Raw genomic sequence first — 16,267 nt, 5'->3', positions numbered from 1 at the left:
AGCTCTCTCCTAAGGTAAGTAAGTGGAGATGTCATTTCTCCACCTACAAATCCAGAGTTCTGCTAAGTGCTTAATGCCTTAAATATAAAGCTTGTGGTAAGTTGGAGCAGAAACACCGAAACTTCTTTCGCTTTACTCCTACTTACGATACTGTAGATCTGCTATGGTTGCACAGATAGACAAAGGGATCCAGTGACAGGCAGTTAGAAAGCTTTTCAAAGGCTTACTGGGAACAAAACCCGATAGATAGCCTTTTCAGCATCCTGCTGCTGAGCAATGGCGACACAACCTTTTGCTCTCCTGGTCATTTGAAGTGAGTTTTTGGTATCCCAGGGAGGTCTCTCTCCATTTACAAAACAAAACAACAGCACCTTTCTGAAATCAAAAGTGAGGGTGGGAAAACTGCTGAGGGAACCAAAAGCAGAGGAAACTTCCTTCCTGAAGGGCTGAGTGAGGTGAAGGGCTGAGTGAGGACAGTTCTGTGCAACTGAGGTCCCGGAGAAGGAGGCTCCTTCCTGCTGTCAAAGATTCAACTATTTGTCCAATCTCCTCAGAAAAACACTTCAAGAGACCACAGCCATACACGGCCCTTTATCTACCCTTGCTCTTCCTACACACCCTACCTGAGTTGTAGCCCAGCACTAGGGAGGCAGAGGCAGGCGGATTTCTGAGTTCGAGGCCAGCCTGGTCTACAGAGTGAGTTCCAGGACAGCCAGGGCTATACAGAGAAACCCTGTCTCGAAAAAACAAAACAAAACAAAAGAAAAAGAAAAAGAAAAAGAAAAAGAAAAAGAAAAAGAAAAAGAAAAAGAAAAAGAAAAAGAAAAGTCAGCTTTGTCTTTCTGACTCCTCTTGTAAGCTGTTGGTTTTGTGCTGTGTGGATACAAAGTGTTTAAAGGAAGTGAAACAAATGTGTTTTCTTTCAGCAGCTGCTACATCTAGCAGTTTCCTTTTCTGAGTAGAGGAGGGAAGTGGGCGGTCTTTGGGATAGAATTTGAAGTCACCTCCATGTATATTATATATGTATAATATAGACAAGAGAGTGGTTTTTCTTTCCCCATCTAAACACTTGGAAGGCAAACTAGTAACAAAAACTGCTGACCAGTGAGTTAATGAATCCAGTTCATGCCAGGTTGCCAGGGGACACTGGGCATCTGAGTTGAAGTGAGTAATGTAGGTTAAACATACACAATGTGGGTCACCTCTTGGATTTAGACGCCATCCAGTGAGGGACACTGGAGGTTAATAATAAGGGCTTTTGAAGAGACAGCGCTCAGGAAATGAGGGCTTCCAGGTTGACGTGAATTTTGACTTGGGTGGTAGTATGCAACATACTGGAGAACTGGGGCTGTCAGGCACTGTCTCGGTCACAGTGCTGAACTTTGTAGCCATTAGGGGTGGGGGGAACATAGCTGGAAAAATAGGATGGCTTTGTTTTGGTTTTTGGTTTATATATTTTTTTGTGGTTTTTGTTTTAATAATAAGATGATGCTTTATAAAAATACTAGATGTCTCTAATTGAATGTCAATTTCTGGAGGCTGAGGCAGGATTTTTGAGAGGAAAAGTATCAGCTCAGGGTCCCCAAGACCAAGTTCTCAGCACTGAGGAAATTTATTTGACCCAGAGGGACAAAGATGCAGGGAATAAAAGACAAAGACAGGAGATAGAAGAATAGGAGAGGGGGCAGGGATATGTACCCTGGAGGACAAACGTCTGCCTCTGGATAGAGAGGAGACAGACATGGCCCATAGGCAAAAGGCAATTTATAAAGGATAACCAGGAAGCCCCACATTAGGATGGACTGTTTCATTTTAATAGGGTGTGTTAATTAGGGCAGCCTAAGAGAGCTTTTGCTGGGCTTCAATACTTTGATAGCCGGACCTCCCTGGTCAGCCTCAAACAGAGGAAGTGGCTAAATAAGGGAGTATAGACTGTGGTGGATCACTTTAGGAATGTAATCTGGTGATTTTTAGCAAGCAGAGGGCAAGGCTTGCCAGAGCCATGTTTGTGAGCTGGCTAGAGTCCCTTCCAGAATTATACATGCAAGGCCAGCCTGGGCAACTTAGGCTCCTTCTCAAAATATAAGCTAGGCGAGGGTTCGGAAGCGGAGTGCTTGCCTAGTGTGCACGAGCTGTTACTTCAATTCCAGGACCAATAAGATTCAATACAATAAAATAAAATGATAAAATAAGTTCTTAACATTTAGGATAAAACCTCCAAAGACGATTGTTCAGCTTTTAAAAATAATTTTACCATCATAAAGGAAAATAATCGCCATGAGGTGAACCAGTCTACAATGGCAAAAAACAGTGTCCTTCAAGCGTTGAGCAGAGTCCATGGGACAGCAAACCCAGAACCATTTGGCAGACAGCACATGGTGTTAAATGCTAGGGATGAGCCACGGGTAGAAGTCACTGTGTATGAAGGGATCAGAGTCCCTACACAGGGTCCTCAAGGAAGAGGGCACTGACAGCTGCAGGCAGGAAAGCACCCATAACTGTGACAGATCTTCCGACAAGCCGGGACACATTTGACTTTTAAGTTCTGTAGCTGCAGCCAATGGCAAATAGCCCTGTCTATGCATCTCACACGTGAAGAGAATATTCTCAGTAGGTATGGAACACAGGTAACTCCGCCCCTTAGGATCAGAGACCAGGCGCAACGTCTGGGAAATATTGACCACCTACATATGCCTGGCCAAGTGCCTGGAGCTGTATGCCTCCGCTCTCATTCAGCCCTGGAGACGTAATTGTCGGGAGTTTTGCCTTCCTAGGTCACCCAAGTTGAAAAGTTGAAGAGCAAAGTTTTTTAAAAAGAAAGACTTGTGTTGCCAGGATTTAAAAGAGCGACTTGATTCCAAAAGCAGACTTTAACCTTGATATGTTGCATGTAGCTGTATTTTGTCCAGTGTAAAGGAAGGTAAGGATAGGAAGTCATGTGACCTCCCAACCAATGAAGAGGCCCTGTCTCAAAGGAGGCTGACAGCATTCCTGTAGATGATGCCTGACTCTGGCCTTCATATGAACACATACACGTGTGTCACACACACACACACACACACACACACACACGCAAACAAACACATTTGCATGTGTATTATCCCCTCACAGATACATGCTCACACACACACATACACACATACATTCTTAAACACATTTGCATGTGCATTAGCGCCATACACACACACACACACACACACACACACACACACACGTGTTGTGCATTACCCCTGTCACACACACACACACATACACACACATATGTACACATTCATTCATGTGTGTGTTACTTTGTTCAACCCTTATGAGGGGCAACATCTTTTTTTTTTTTTAGGAGCCTGTATTTTGCTTGTGCCATGTCTGTATTTGGGCTAGGAAATAGAACTTGAAACCAGACATATTTGGGCAATGTTAGGAAATCCGGGATATTTCTCAGTGAAATTCATCGTTCCTGGTGACCTGTCAGTCTAGTCACAATTAGAGGGATGCACGGGTTCATACCCGGTGTTGGGGAGAAGACCCAGCTTGTCCAGTCAGGCACACCTCCTCCTGGCTGTGCTGTGATTTCTCCTGCCACCTCGACTCGGCTATTGCAGGAGTACAGACAGCCAGAGACTAGCAGTTTACAGCCTCTGGCAGGCCCGGCCTTTCATAGTGAGTCCAACCACTGCTGCCCTGAGCTGGCCGGGTTGTCTTTGTGGTCCCTGCTTCAGACGTGAGCTACTCAGTGCCCTGAGTCCAAGTTCTTCTGGGCTCTTTCTGTACTATTCGAGGCACTGAACTGAAGTCGACCGTATCAGAGAGGAGAGGGGGGCCTGTTCCTACTTTAGCTTTATAGGTGTTACTCCCCAGGAAGTAGCTACATAGACAAGAGGAAGACTTTCATGAGGGCTTTGCTTTCTTTGTAGAATGTTCCAGAACATGCCAACCAGAGATAAAAAGCCATTGATCCTGCTTTGTACCTCCTCTTCCTGCCCCATACCCAGCCTCTTCCATCTTTCCAGGGGCTCATCNCCCCCCGCCACACACACACATACACCCACCACAGGGACTCTGGTTACACTCAACCCATGTAATAAACCTAAACACTTACAAATAAAGGATAGCTTGTTTCTTCCTCCAAGTATTTATATCTCTGCACAATGTTTCTCTAATAAAGGGGGATCCAGGGCAATGTGAGGAAATCAACCGACTTCTCATTAGGAGTTAATGCACGAAGGAAAAATTAGGGTTGACGATGAGAGACAACAGCAAGGGGAATGGTCTGTGGACTGAGGAAGAAATGGGAGGCCTCTGAGGGGGTGAGTTCAAGGTTGGAGGAAGAAAAGGAACCAACCAAGGAAAGTTGGTGGGAAGAGCGGGTCAGGCTATGGATCAGCCAGGATAAAAGGCTGGAGGCAGGGACACAAGGCCTGCTCTTGAAAGGGCAGGTGATAAATGACAAGGAAGAAGGAGATGGGGACCTGATACTGAGGCCCCAGCAGCTGTGATTTCGCACTAAATTGGCCACCGAGGCAAAATCAGCACTGTGACAAGGAACCAGGTTCCACAAAGGTTTCTCTCTTGAAATAATCCCCATGGTGCCAAGAGGACAGAAGGAGGGCAGAGGTGAGCAGGAAGCCCGTGAGGGGCAGGGAAAGCCCAGGGTGTGCTCTGCCGTGGTTCTGAAGACGAGAGCTGGTGACTGGAGCTGGGACACTGGGCTGGCATGGAGCTGGGCTGAAACGCACAGCTTCAAGATATGCTCTAGGTTCAAACCCAAGGTTCTGTAAGCGACAAGGAAGAGAAAGGGCCACGAAAGCCACCGTGACACTGGTTTTCAGGCCCTTTCCTTCAAGGGTGTACCTCCCGTCCTACGCCACACTCACGGGTCTCTCTTTTCTTAGCTGGTTGAGTTTTCCATGAGGCTTGGGTGCCTGGGCTGTTCAGAAGTCTGACAGGCCACTCGCTGTTTATTTTGCAGCCCACCAGGACCTCCTCTGAAAGTATCTATTCTAGACCAGGCTCCAGCATCCCTGGTTCACCAGGCCATACCATCTATGTAAGTATCACTTCCAGAAGGGACACTTGGGGGAGCAGGTGGGGCTGGGATTCGAACCATCAGATGGAGAGGCCAAGAAAGGAAGCTGATCCCCAGGGATCCTGTTAGAAGATCCCAAAGGTGCAGTCACATGGTATAGATAGAGCTTAAAAGATTGCTGCACCTAACATGTGTGCAGATATTTGGGGGATTAACTGCCCATTTTATAATGCTGCTGCTGGTGTTATTAAATTCTGCCACAAAGATATTTACATATTCAGTTTATTCAATATACAGTACTTATATTTAGCTATCTGAGAAGATTTATTGACCATCTATTTGAGTTTTTTTTTTCTCTCTGTGTTGAGAAACTATTCTGAAGGTTGAAATATTTCTTTATTCACTAAATTCTATACACGCCCATTCTAAGCCATTGATGAGATTTTATTTTTAAGCGTGATTAATAGACGCGTTGATTAATAGGGGCATTGATCCTTCCTAAAGGACATGACATCACGCAGCAAGGCATTTGGCTTGGTTTAAGAATCCCGTTTTAAGCAAGGCCATAAGTGGCACTGAGGATAATTTCTCCACAAACCGAAATAGAGGATTAACTTTTCTCGCTGTTTAACTCTGCTAGGCAAAAGTAGACAACGAAATCCTGGATTACAAGGATTTAGCAGCCATCCCCAAGGTCAAGGCGATCTATGACATCGAGCGTCCAGATCTCATTACCTATGAGCCTTTCTACACATCAGGCTATGAGGACAAGCAGGAGAGACAGAGCCTTGGAGAGGTAATGGATTCCCAGGGATTGCAAACAATATGGCCACCCAGTGTCCCGTTTCACTCACCTCTAATAAGAACCACTGTTTGAGACTAAGCTATGTCAGACTTTGCCGACACTCTGACGGGCTCCGTACTTGGTGATGTGAGCGATTCAGAACCTATCCCATGACCTTCTCCTAAACGAGGGTAGAGAGGTAAGAACTTAGCTGTTGGGGCCTGAGGTTGCGCATGCGCGTGTGCGTGCGTGCGTGCGTGCGTGCGCGTGTGTGTGTGTGTGTGTGTGTGTGTGTGTGTGTGTGTGTGTGTGTTGGGGGCAGGTTGTTAAGGGAAGGAGGTCATACATAGGGTATCTTGGCCTTCAGATAACTTGGAAGTACATTTCTAGGGATCATGAGATGTAAGACCTCACCCTTAAATTTAAGTAGCTTCAGTTTCTGACATGTTAATGGAGGACGAATGGAGGGGAAGGCGGTATGGCTGAGCAGATAGCTGGGGTTCCTTGAATCGATTACTGGGTTTCAACCGAAGGTGTTAGCTCATGCTGGTTTCGATTGTCATGTGACAGTCACGGTGATCCCAGTCCCTTCATCAGGAAAATAGGGTAATGACAATCAGCTCCTTGGAGATGCTTATATGGATTCAAGAAACTGAAGAGCAACGAGGAGGGGCAGACTTGCACATGCTCAGTGAGGAGGGGCAGGCTTGCACATGCTCAGTGAGGAGGGGCAGGCTTGCACATGCTCAGTGAGGAGGGGCAGGCTTGCGCATGCTCAGTGAGGAGGGGCAGGCTTGCGCATGCTCAGTGAGGAGGGGCAGGCTTGCGCATGCTCAGTGTGGCCGTGGCCACTGCTGTGGCCCCTTCTAAGGTTCACTACAGCTCAGTGTGCAGGCCTGCCCCTCTGCTGGTCTAGAGTTTCTCAGCCTAGAGGGCTCTCTCCCCTGTGCTAGCTCCTAGGGTTAGAGGATACCTACTGCCACCTCGCACCCTGACCATACGCCGTTTCCCTCAGCTCCTTCAATTTATTCTAATTTTCTCACTTACCATTTTGTTTGTTGGTTGGTTTTTCAAGGAGAGGTTTCTCTGTGTGCTTTTGTTGTCCTATAACTGGCTTTGTAGACCAGGCTGGCCTCGAACTCATGGGGATATGACTGCTGGGATTAAAGGTGTGTGCCACACACCCAGCCCCTTTATTTATTTTCATTGTTATTACAGCTTGACCCTGGAGCCTGATAGACCATGCTTTCCCACTGCACACCCTTTCTCTGTCTTATTCATTATTTAAGTTGGAGTCATCCGTAACCTGATTGGACTCCATTCAGAGAAATATTATCAAGTAGTGGACTTAACTGGGCCCTCCAGCCAAGGCCAGAGATGATTGTAAACTGTAGCATCCCACGGTGCCTAGACTTGCATAAGACGAACCAAACACTTGAGGCACATATGTCATGCTAGACTTTGGGATACAGCAGGAGCTTGGAAAATCCTGTCTCAACACTGCTCCCTCAAAAGGCATGAAAATGTGATGCTGGCTTTGATTTATTCCCAGTTATGTGCACTAGTATTTATTGTTTTATAACAATTTTGTGTATTTATAATTATTCCTCTTCTTGCTGATTCCCAATCTGGGTTTTATTCTAGAGCACAGCCTGCATTAAGGTCCCCAGTCTGGCAAGGGACTTGCATTTTTCCCATAGTGCCATCTGGTGGTTTGCTTGCTGTACTGCACCTACAGACGGTTAATTGTCCTGGGCTGTTAGCTACCACTGGATTTCAGAATTTCAGAGGTCAAGGGTCAGGGTAACTTTCTGAACAAAGGACATAAAGACTGGCCTTCGAGTCAGTGCTCAGGTGTCTTTTTTTAAAGTTCAAGACATATATGCAAAAGGGAAATGTTGTTTTTTTTATGGTTTTAAAGGTGCATGTGTGCCGTGTGTACTTTCTTGGGTGGTGTGTGTGTGTTATTATTGTTATGTGTTATTGTTTTGTATTCTTCCAGTACCTTCCTCTAGAGTAGCAAATATCAAGCAGAAATTTGGCTTGGAAATGAAGTTTAGGTCATTTAAAATCTGACTGTGCCACCTACTACTAACTCAGGACTTGGAAAGTAAATGTGTCAGTTTGTCTATAAGGAATGAGATCATTAGATTAGACCAATATTTGACATCCAACAAAAATGCTAACATTCCACCTGTTCTCACAATCCACTGGTATGTGCCAACGTAGAGTTGTGGCCTGTGGCTTTCTTTGTTCATAGAGGATGCCCCTTTGGGACAGAAATTAGATACATTAATAAACTTCCTTTGAATGCATGTATCTTGTTACCACATAAACACTACAAGCTATTCTATCACTTCTTCTATCAGTTATGACACTTATTTTGTAGACCCATGAGTTATTTTAAAGACACGGAAGGGATGGGGAGGTAGCTCAGCCAGTGAAGTGCTTGTCACAAAACCTGAGGACTAAGGTCAATTCCCAGAACACAGTTCCCAGTTTGGCAGCATGTTCCTGCCATGTTGGTGCTGGGTGGTGGAAACAGAAGGATTCCTGGGGTCTGCTGTCCAGCAAGTGTGACCCAGCGACCTGCAGGTCTATCAAGAACAGACTCAAAAAATAAATTAATTGAAAGAAACACTTGACATTGATCTCTGGCCTACTCATATGCACTTGCATGGGTGTATACACTTACATACTCACATGCATGCATGTACACACACATGCACACATGTATACACACAAGTCATACACACATTCATGCATGTACACACACTCACATATGCACGCATGTATATACACACAAGTCACACACGTGCATGTGTACACTCAGACACTCACACACATGCATACATATATACAGACACTCACACACATGCGTGTATACACGCATATACTCACATGCATGTACACACACATACACACATGTATACACACAAGTCACACATATGCATACATATATACACTCAGACACTCAAACACATGCACGCATGTATACACACAAGCCATACACACATTCATGCATGTACACACACTCACATATGCACACATGTATATACACACAAGTCACACACATGCATGTATATACTCAGACACTCACACACATGCATGTGTACATACAAGTCACACACACATGCATGCATGTATACACTCAGACACTCAAACTCATGCACACATGTAGAGACACAAGTCACACACACACATACACGCATGCATGTATACACAGAGACACACACACAAAGTAAACTTAAAATTTGATATAATTATTGGCATATTTGGAAAGTATGTGAGTGGATGGATCAAGCTAACCATTGGCAAAGTCATGCCTAGCTTCTTCTCTCTAGGAACGCCATCCTTACCCATCAAAGCTTTGAGCCCTAGCGATAGGCTATAGCTCCTGAGGACCATAAGGAAGCTTGGTGAGTAAGGTAGTCTGTCAGCTTACAAATAACACAGGAGAGGAACAAATCCTAAAAGCAAGAGGTGCTCCCTCTGAAATCCTCTTTATAGTGCTAGTTAAAGGCCTTTTGGGCCGGGCGTGGTGGCGCACGCCTTTAATCCCAGCACTTGGGAGGCAGAGGCAGGCGGATTTCTGAGTTCGAGGCCAGCCTGGTCTACAAAGTGAGTACCAGGACAGCCAGGGCTACACAGAGAAACCCTGTCTCGAAAAACCAAAAATAAATAAATAAATAAATAAAAAATAAAAAAATAAAGGCCTTTTGGATTCAATTGTAAACATTTTACTCACTACAAAACTCACTCAACTCTTGTCACTGGGAACACGTGGTTGTAGACAGAGTCAAGCAGGAGCCAGTCAGCAAAGAAGCAGATATGCACTGAAATGTTAGGGAAGTTAGGGTAGCAAGGGGAAGTGTGAATGGGAGGTGATGAGAGGTGTGAAGGAAAGTGTGAACAGGGGGTCATAGGAGGTGGGAAGGAAAGTGTAAACGGGGGTGGGGTGTCATGGGAGGTGGGAAGGAAAGTGTGAATGGAGACTCATGGGTGGTGTGAAGGAAAGTATGAATGAGGGGTCATAGAAGATGTGAAGTAAAGTGTGAATGGGGGTCACAGGAGGTGTGAAGGAAAATGTGAACAGGGGGTCATAAGAGGTGGGAAGGAAAGTGTAAATGGGGGGTCATGGGAGGTGTGAAGGAAAACGCGAACAGGGGGTTCACAGGAGGTGTGAAGCAAAGTGTGAACTGGGGATCACAGGAAGTTAGTGTGATAAAAGAAAGTGTGAACAGAGGGATGGCAGGAGGTGGGAAGAAAAGTGTGAACAGGGAACCACAGGAGGTGTACAGGAATGTGTGAATGGGGCTGTCACAGGAGGTGTAAAGGAAAGTGTGAACTGGGAATCACAGGAAGTTAGTGTGATGATGGAAAGTGTGAACAGAGGGGTGGCAGGAAGTTATTGCAACGGTGGAAAGTGTGAATGGAGATCATGAGGTGTGAAGGCAGTTTGAACACAGACTTCACTAGAGTTGAGTGAGCTCTGAAGCTGTCTAAAAAGCACTGGCGGCGTCAGAGATGCTAGTGCCAAGGTCCTGGGGTGAAAGCACTTCACCTGTTGATACAGAAGTCAACCCCAGAACAACAGACAGTGGAGGTAGGTGATGTGAGGGTCATCACAGACCTACCAAACTCTTACAGTAATTGCTGCGGTTCTGAACTAGCAAACTTCTGCATTTCCTTAGCTGTTTAACACACAGTTATATCATAAACACAGTCGGATATGGAAGGGAAGGAGTTCCAACCAGTCCAACTATACAGTCATTAAAGCCATGCTTCTTGGGTAGGGATATCCCTGAGTCTCCTGGGAGCCTTGCTAGAATTCCCCATCAGCCTCCTGTCCCCTGAGTTACCCAGCTGTGGAAGGTGACTTGTGTGTTTACAGTGATGTTTTTACCATCCTCAAAACTGGCAGGGAGTTAACCGATGCACTGACTTAAAATTCTCTTCTTCTTCCAGTCTCCAAGGACTTTGTCTCCAACTCCATCTGCAGAAGTAAGTATTGTTTGGCTGGATTCATGGGTGGCTTGGGCATGGCTTGGACCTCATCTGTACTTAAAAAGCATATATGTACCAAGGGACAGAAGAATTGATTATGATGCTTGCAAGGATTAGTTTATACACAAGCCAGGACCATATGACAGCAGCACACTTGTAAGGGGGACAAGAGAATAAAAGTTGCCTGCTTCTGATCCAGTCCTGCACTGCTGGTAAGAAACAGTAGCAGGGACAGATCTGCAGGAACTGAAGCCATTGTCCAATGTGGGTCTCTTGGCCTCTGTCTGTCTGCACTTCTGTGATATAGACTCTAACATAATTAGAATGGCTGCTGGTGGTTATAGCATAATCTGTAAGCTGAAGCACTTTGTGGGCAGTCACCTCTTCTGGACTGATCCAAAGCCACCTTTTGTATGGGGTCCAGACTGGCCTGAGCTCCCTATGTGGCAGAGGAGAAGCTCTAACTTCTAGTCCTCCTGCCTCCATATCCTGAACGCTGAAAGTACAGGCATGCACCTTGCTTGTTTTATGCAGTGCTGGGGATCAAACCCAGGGCTTCATGCGTTCAAACACTCTACAGTCTGAACTAACTCTACACCAGCCTTGCTGGATACTTTTATCAAACTGATCACAGTGGGAGTTCTTTGTAATCTGAGATGGAAAGCCTGTAGCATTTTTGTTTCAGACAGGGTGCTATGACCAATACATAGCCACTCATCCACCCTGGAAATTTACAGCTTTTACATTTGCATTTGACCAGCTTCAAAGAGGGGGTCTGGTGGTTACTGTGTTGCAGCCAATTACAACAGACCCAGGTTCCCCTGCTGCTTGCTGTCAAGCTCCCAGGACCTGGCTTACTAAGCTGTTACTGTAGCCATTGCTCCTGTGTTCCTTCAGATTCTTACTGTGTTGTGTCTGGCAAAACCCTCACAGTACAGCAAATCCCAAAGTGGAAAACACCATCTGAACTCTTCAGGTTGTTTGTTTGTTTTTACTATTTTTTTAAAAGATTTGTTTATTTTATATAAGTACACTGGCGCTGTCTTCAAGGCGTTGGATTCTATTACAGATGGTTGCGAGCCACCATATGATTGCTGGAAATTGAACTCAGGACCTCTGGAAGAGCGGTCAGTGCTCTTAGCCACTGAGCCATCTCTCCAGCCCTGTTTTTACTATTTTTTTTTATCATGTCTTTGCACAGACAGGTATTTTTTTTGTGCCTGTTGCCTAATGCACCATTTTCTGAGTTTGGACATAGGTAATATCCCAACAGCACTATTACATTAGATGAAAGCGATATACTCTAATTTCTTTGTTATTCTCTAATTTGTCAAGAGCGTAATACAAAGGTTTGCCCCTGTGGTGTCATGAAGGTGCTTACAGTTACTTCCTTAGGCTGTTTCCCAGGCTGAGAAGTAGTTCATTATCTTAGGAAACCACCAACTTGTTCTCCAGGAACAGCAACTTTTATATGTCCCCAGAATAGTGTCCCCAGAATAGAGCTTAGTGTCAGGGCTTTGGTTCAGAAGCAAGGGCTGTATGTGCCTGCCATGTGTCAGCACGTGGGTCCATGACTTGTTGGGGACCTTGCTTCTCCATCACCGAGGGACCGGTAGTAGCCAGATCTACTGTAATTACTGTTTGCAGATCTGTTTGGGGTACTTCCCTAGTTTCTGTGATAAAACGCTCCAGAAAAGCAGCGGAGTGAAGGAAGGGAGTGCCAGGGGGAGGGAGAGCCGATTTTGACTGACAGCCCTTTAAGGTGGGAAAGTCATGGCTAAGGTGCAGGAGGCAGCTGGATGCCCCAGTGAGGAAGCAGAGAGGAAGGCTGGTGCTCAGCTCTCTGTCTCACTGGTGTTCAGTAAGGACCTCTGCTCGTAGAACACTGCCCCCACCCCCAATTCATGGTGGGTCTTTCCTTCTTCCACAAAAACTTAAATCTTCCTAGAAACACCCTCACAAATACCCAGAGATGTGTTTTCCATGGCGACTGTAAATCTGTTTAGTTGACAGTGGAGACAAACCACTCTGGGATCTGATGTAGACACATAGAAAAGCCTCAGATCTCAGCCCCAGTGTTGTAATTATGCCAACTGTTCCTCTTCTAGCACTGCTGGCATTTATAGATTTTATACCTTAAATTTTAATATCTGCAGTGAATGTTGACTGTGAGCAGAATATATTGGCCATGGAGTATCCATGCACGTGAATACTTATTGACTGTAACCCTGAATGCTGAATGAAGATACTTCTAACGGCAATTCCCCAGCTACCTCTGTGAACTGGGTTTTACGTATAGATGTCCACTATTGTGTGAAGATGTTTTGGACTCACGATTTCTCACACCTTTCTGCAGGGTTATCAAGATGTCCGGGATCGGATGATCCACAGGTCCACCAGCCAAGGCTCCATCAACTCCCCTGTGTATAGCCGGCACAGTTACACTCCAACTACGTCTCGCTCGCCCCAGCACTTCCACCGACCTGGTAAGGATCGCTCTCCCCTGGATCTGTTCCACATAATAGTATGTATCTGTATGATTTTTCTTTTCACGCCATTGGCAGAATATTGAAAACCCTGGCCGTTAAATATTTCTAGCCCTCTGAAAGAACAAACTGAGAGCTGGTGTCTGTATTTTGTATTATGTCTTTAAAATCAGTCATTCTATCCTTATGTTCACTGTGAGCTATTAAATTTCATTTTGACATTGACCTGCTGAGAACAAAGGACATTTTTTTTTTAAAGAACTCGATGAAATCTCATTCCCCTGAAACTTAAAACAAAGATCTCTGAAAGAAAATATGTTTTTCGAATTTATCTACATCTTCCCAAGTCTAATGTTAGCCATTGTTTGGAAAATTTAAAGCCCTCACCCAGGCACACAGTGTGACAGCGAGTGCTTGCATGGTCAAGCCCCTTCTGGAGCGAGGCCTGAGAGTCCCCCTGGGTAACTTTGGGACCACTTCTGAGTCCCAAGTGTTGAAATCAGCCTCGGGAATGGAGTGGCTATCCTGAGGTAGCAGGTGATGAAGTGCTCCGATCTTTAGAGGTCTCAGTCCCTGAGGCTCGAAGTGAAACTCCTGTGTGTGGATGAGAATGGAAGTCCCCAGCACAGATCAGAGTCCCCTGAGAAAGAGAGTCGTGGAGAAGCATCTGGAGGAACTTGTGATTCTATACACCTGGAAGCCTCCATTTTAAGCTTCTTGCTGCTGGCCAGGCTAATGAAACAAACATATGGCAATGCCGGCTTATAACTAAATATTCAAGAATTAAAGCCCATAGGAATGATCAGAGTATAGAAGGGCTGCCGTCTTCTCGAGGCCACAGAGGACTGAAAACCGCGGGGTCCTTCGTTAATAGATGGATTTCTCTGGACAGGGCTGGGATGTGACTCATGGTACAGTGTTTGTCTATCATGTGTGAGGAGGCCCTGAGGTCAGTTCTCAGTCACACACACACACACACACACACACACACACACACAGACTTAAACATATTTTTAGTATTTATTGAATTACATTAAATGAGTGTTTTCAGGCTATCCTTTTCCAGGATATAACTATAGTCATTTTTACTTACTCTTTTGGTAATTTGAAATCACTTTGGTACTATTCTACATATGATATATGCTGAGACCACTAAACCCTGCCCTGACTTTGTCAGAGTGGCATGTGGCCACAGGGCAATTGTCCTTTGAAAGTATTTTGAATAGCAAGGGAGTGGCCACTCCACTCCAGTTGTTCCTTATGAACTTAGTGGGCAAGAGAAAGCTTGGTCTCTTCCGTCATGGCTTTGATGCTACAGCCCAGAATTTTCTCCACCTCCTCTTCCAATATAGCACACATGTGCAAGACCCCAAGCATTTAGCATCAAGACGTTTGTGATGCCTAAAAGTTAACCCAGGCACATACTTGTGATGTCTGTGTAACCGAGTATCCACCCTGTAAATTCTGGATGACAGGTGGCGTTTTAATTCCCCAAGTCTGGGTTGAGTTTTGACGGTGGTCCATTCTCCCTCTGAGTGACTGGATTCCTGTCTCCAGAGTCCCCACCATTGCCAGCGTTCTATGTAACTGCCTATCCAGCTAATACAACAGAGATTTCCAAAACAAAACAAAACCTTTGTTTTTATGTATGCTTCTTCACGTTTCTTGAAATGACTGTCTGCTGTCTGCACTCATTTCCAAGGGTTGATTTGTTGAATACACTTTAAAAGCAGCTCTTGAGTCTATGTGCTGTGCTCAGCCTTGGCGCTGTGTACTTGGCATTATCATGCCAGTGTCCCGGGGAGCATGTTCAACAAGCCATTTATTCCCAGAGATTGACTCTGTGTCCACGTGGGGCTGTCTGCAAACTCCGCCCTCGGCCTAGCCCCGCCCACAGGTCCGTTCCTAACCCTATTGCCTTCCTCCTTTTTCAGATTTCTGATTAATGCTCTCCATGTCCTCCCCACCTTGGGCACCTGCCCTGCTCCCCTGTTAATTTCTTTCTTCTTTTCTGTTTCCACTTCGCCCCGCCCTGGTTGGTTGGTTCCCTGCCGCACAGAGCTCTTGTCTCCTGGTGTGCACAGGTGGTCTCCCCTGCGCACCAGCAGCTTCAGCTCCACCCACAGCGACTCCCGTCCCAACCCCCCCTTCCGACACCACTTCCTCCCCCATGTCAAAGGTAAGGAGACAGGCCTCGCAGGCGGCAAGTGCCTGGCCCGTGTAGTGGAGATTTATTAGCTCCGGGCAAGGCTAATAAGGTGTATCTCCAAGAGTTAGAGCCACTGAGCTTCCTGCCCATCAGCATGCCTGCCCGTGTCCTCACTGCCCCCAACCGTGGCCTTAGAACTGGCATGGCATCTCGCATTCCAAGAGATGCATTGTTTCCAAGAGCTCTGTGCCAAGCAATGGGGTGTCTACTTAGGAACTAAGGTCTATCTCCTACCGATTAGAATAATATATATTATTATTTTGTCATTGTATGTGTCCGTGGCAAAATATAATATATATATATGGGTGTTTTCTTGGGTTTCATTTGTGATATGTTTCCAAAAAACACAGCAGGATTAAGTAATAATGGAAAGTGGTCTTCCTTCATGGTGAAAAGCCATTGAACAACATGAACATGTGTGAACGGCGTAGCCTGTCCCCCCTCTCTGTCTCTCTGTCTCTGTCTCTCTGTCTGTCTCTCTCCTCCCCCACTCTCTTTCTCTCTCTCTTTGAGGTGAGTGACTCTGATTTAATATTTACATGATGAATAAGAGGCTCTGTCTCCTGCCTCCTGTTCCTGTACACTTGCTCGCGCGCGCACTCTCTCTCTCTCTCCCTCCCTCCCCTCCCTCCCTTCCTCCCCTTCTTCTTCTTCTTCTTCTTCTTCTTCTTCTTCTTCTTCTTCTTCTTCTTCTTCTTCTTCTTCTTCTTCTTCTTCTTCTCCTTCTTCTTCTCCTTCTTCTCCTTCTTCTCCTTCTTCTT

The 16,267-nt window shown here is 45.7% G+C and overlaps 1 protein-coding gene across 23 annotated transcripts in view; it reads left to right on the top strand.

The window, feature by feature from the left end:
• Positions 1 to 16,267, top strand: part of Ablim1 (actin binding LIM protein 1) — a 281,810-nt gene that overhangs the window by 239,960 nt on the left and 25,583 nt on the right. For 22 of the 23 annotated variants that reach the window (XM_029472684.1, XM_029472685.1, XM_029472681.1 and 19 more), the window contains 4 exons: positions 4,964 to 5,041; positions 5,661 to 5,816; positions 10,773 to 10,808; positions 13,168 to 13,297. In XM_029472684.1, coding sequence (XP_029328544.1) covers positions 4,964 to 5,041; positions 5,661 to 5,816; positions 10,773 to 10,808; positions 13,168 to 13,297 — 400 coding nt within the window. Of the gene's footprint in view, positions 1 to 4,963; positions 5,042 to 5,660; positions 5,817 to 10,772; positions 10,809 to 13,167; positions 13,298 to 15,356; positions 15,477 to 16,267 lie in introns of all 23 variants that reach the window. The other variant, XM_029472702.1, reaches the window with a different exon arrangement.

The sequence above is a fragment of the Mus caroli genome, chromosome 19 (assembly GCF_900094665.2).
Source record: "Mus caroli chromosome 19, CAROLI_EIJ_v1.1, whole genome shotgun sequence".
NCBI lineage: Eukaryota > Metazoa > Chordata > Mammalia > Rodentia > Muridae > Mus > Mus caroli.
The sequence above is the reverse complement of the archived record's forward strand: the minus strand, read 5'-3'. Positions and strand labels throughout refer to the sequence as shown.